We start from the raw sequence: 2,661 nt of genomic DNA on the forward strand, positions 1-2,661 counted from the left end.
AGCAGCAGTAGTAGTAGTGGTAGTAGTAGTAGTAGTAGTAGTAGTAGTAGTAGTAGTAGTAGTAGTAGTAGTAAGTAGTAGTAGCAGTAGCAGTAGCAGTAGCAGTAGCTGTAGCAGTAGCAGTAGCAGTAGTATTTTGTTTATGGGTCACAAACCCGCTAGCAAATGAGATTTCATGCTTAATTGTATTCATGATGGTCATTTAGGCATGGAGAAGTCGAAGGCCAGGGCCAGAGAGCTGTTTTACTGGCCCGGTGTTAGTTCAGATATTGAGTCCCTGATATCAAAATGTTCTGCATGCGCAAAATTCAAAAGAAAGAACCAGCGCGAGCCAATGATTCCTCATCAGTTGCCCAAGGAACCGTTTAATAAGGTCGGCGCTGATATTTTTCATTACGCTGGTAATGATCACTTAATCGGTTTGGACTATTATTCAAAGTATCCGGAGGCTGTTACGCTACGCAACAATTACTGCTAAAGATGTGATTTGCAAACTAAAATCGATATTTGCAAGACATGGCATTCCGGAAAAATTCATAAGCCATAACATGCCTTTCGCCAGCTGGGAAATGAAGCAGTTCGCAAAGTCATGGGATATAAAATTGATCACGTCAAGCCCCACTTAGGCCCAAAGCAATGGTCAAGCAGAGCGATGTATTCAGACTGTTAAGCATTGTTAAGGAAGGCTACAGACGACTTTTGACGGCGATTTCATTTAGCTTTGTTGGCTCACCGCGACGCCCCGTTGGGCGGTATTGGTTTAATAGGAGGCTCCGAACGCGAATTCCAGCAACGCGACCGACCTACTATCGTATCCAATGCTCATGAGTCGCTGATCGCTAGTTAAGACAAGCAAATGCGATACTTGACAATCGAGGAACACGTTCAACCATTAAGGGATGGAGAAGTTGTTCGTCTGAGTAAAGGTCGACAGTGGATACCAGCAAGAGTGATTTCTAAACACGTTACTCCGAGATCATACGTAGTCGCTACAGAAAATGGTCAAACCTACAGGCGCAATCTCCGAGACCTAAATAAGTCGCACGACAAAACGATAAATTTTCAGGGAGACGTTGGTGATGTCCCCGCGATTCAAGTTGGTGATGTACCCGCGACTCAAGCCGAACCCGCTCAGTCAGAGCAACAGGCGGGGGTTGTGCACACGACACGACCGACACCGAATAGGCGAATGCCTAAACGTTTTGATGATTTTGTTTTGTACAAATAATTAGGGCCGATTTGGTCATAAATTTCCAATGTTGTTTTCTTCTTTTTAAACGAAGGGAGATGTCACATATCCATATCAATATTAGATCATAATACTAGATCATAATACATAGGCCTATGCATGATACAGTATTCCATATTAGGTATTATTATATCCCATGATGCATTGCATGATGAATAAAGTTTAGTTTCCATCTTGATCTCCAACCTGGTCTCTCGTGTGTTATTTCTGTGTGCAATTAATAGTTGCATATCTTGGTTCATTAAAGTTTATAGTACAGGTAGGTCCAATAAAATAAATAAACAAAGAAACCCGGAAGAACACATTGCAGCAATGTTAATGTTTTCTCATTTACTTACCCTTTGTAAAACGAATGGTTTAAGTACGATATCTTGAACGACATTTTCGGCTCTGGAGTATCATTTATTATTGTATATACGGGTACCTCTCCAACCCAGATATGAGCTTCGTTTCCAAACTGCATTCCAAGTCCTAGCCAGTGTTCTGATCCATTGACCACCGCGTCCGTATCATCCAGTCGAACGTCCACTTCTAAAGCCAGGATGTTTTTCGCCGGATCTGGATCACTCATAGTAATTGATCCTTCGATCTCTGTCACCGACCAGTCTTTCAAGATACCGAATACGTCGTCATTGGCAATGTACCGTGTCTGTGGAGCGTAGTAACAGAACTCTGTCGAGTAAGTACAGGACAGTGTACTGCTTACAGATGAAATCTCAACTTTAGATATGCTCCACTGCTCGCTTGTCTTGTTGGTTGTGAAATTGTACGGCAATGTAACTTCGATCGTAGGATCTGCAGTGCCTTGTGGAAATTCAACGACAAGGTTAAGGTGCACGATTTGGCCTACGTTAACATAGACTGTCCCGTCTGCTGATTGTTCAGTGATGTTCATGATAAAATACGGTAATTTACTGAAGACAGTATTAGCAGCGGCCTCTGCAGTACTTGTTGTTCCCGATTCGCTTATAGTTGCATTGACAGTCACTCTCAATATTACTCCTGGTTTCACATTGTCTAGAAATAAAGAAGAATTATTTTGCCGATGAATAAAAAAAATAAAACCGAGAGAGAATAAAACTAATGAAACCCTGTTCAATGTAACTACAGTTACTACAGTTGTTTTCTTCGTTTGTTTGTTTGTTTTTTTTTTTTTTTCTTGGGGTGGAGGGCTGTTTTTTGTTTTTGTTTTCTCCGGTGGGGGAGATTTCATTTTTGGAGAGCCCATTTAAATCAGCATATATATATACTGTCTCTTATACACATCTAGATGTGTATAAGAGACAGGTCGTGCCCAACGTAGGCGGCGCCCTTCTTTTTAACCATGCAAGTTTCCTATACTTCGTGCCCAACGTACAGGGCGCCCTTCTGTTGCTAAGTATATCCAGACGCAAAAGGCGCCCTTCCTTTTC

General features: G+C 41.9%; 1 protein-coding gene across 1 annotated transcript in view; it reads right to left on the reverse strand.

Annotated features, from left to right (window-relative positions):
* Nucleotides 1-2,263, reverse strand: part of LOC117114433 — a 31,454-nt gene extending 29,191 nt beyond the window's left edge. Inside the window, exon 1 of the mRNA XM_033258098.1 lies at nt 1,588-2,263. Within this exon, the coding sequence (XP_033113989.1) occupies nt 1,588-2,144 (557 nt within the window). The 5' untranslated portion in view covers nt 2,145-2,263. The remainder of the gene's footprint in view (nt 1-1,587) is intronic.
* Between the last annotated feature and the right edge of the window lie 398 nt (nt 2,264-2,661).

Source organism: Anneissia japonica, unplaced genomic scaffold (genome assembly GCF_011630105.1).
Source record: "Anneissia japonica isolate Jap-2015-1 unplaced genomic scaffold, ASM1163010v1 scaffold3845_len455572_cov173, whole genome shotgun sequence".
Lineage (NCBI taxonomy): Eukaryota > Metazoa > Echinodermata > Crinoidea > Comatulida > Comatulidae > Anneissia > Anneissia japonica.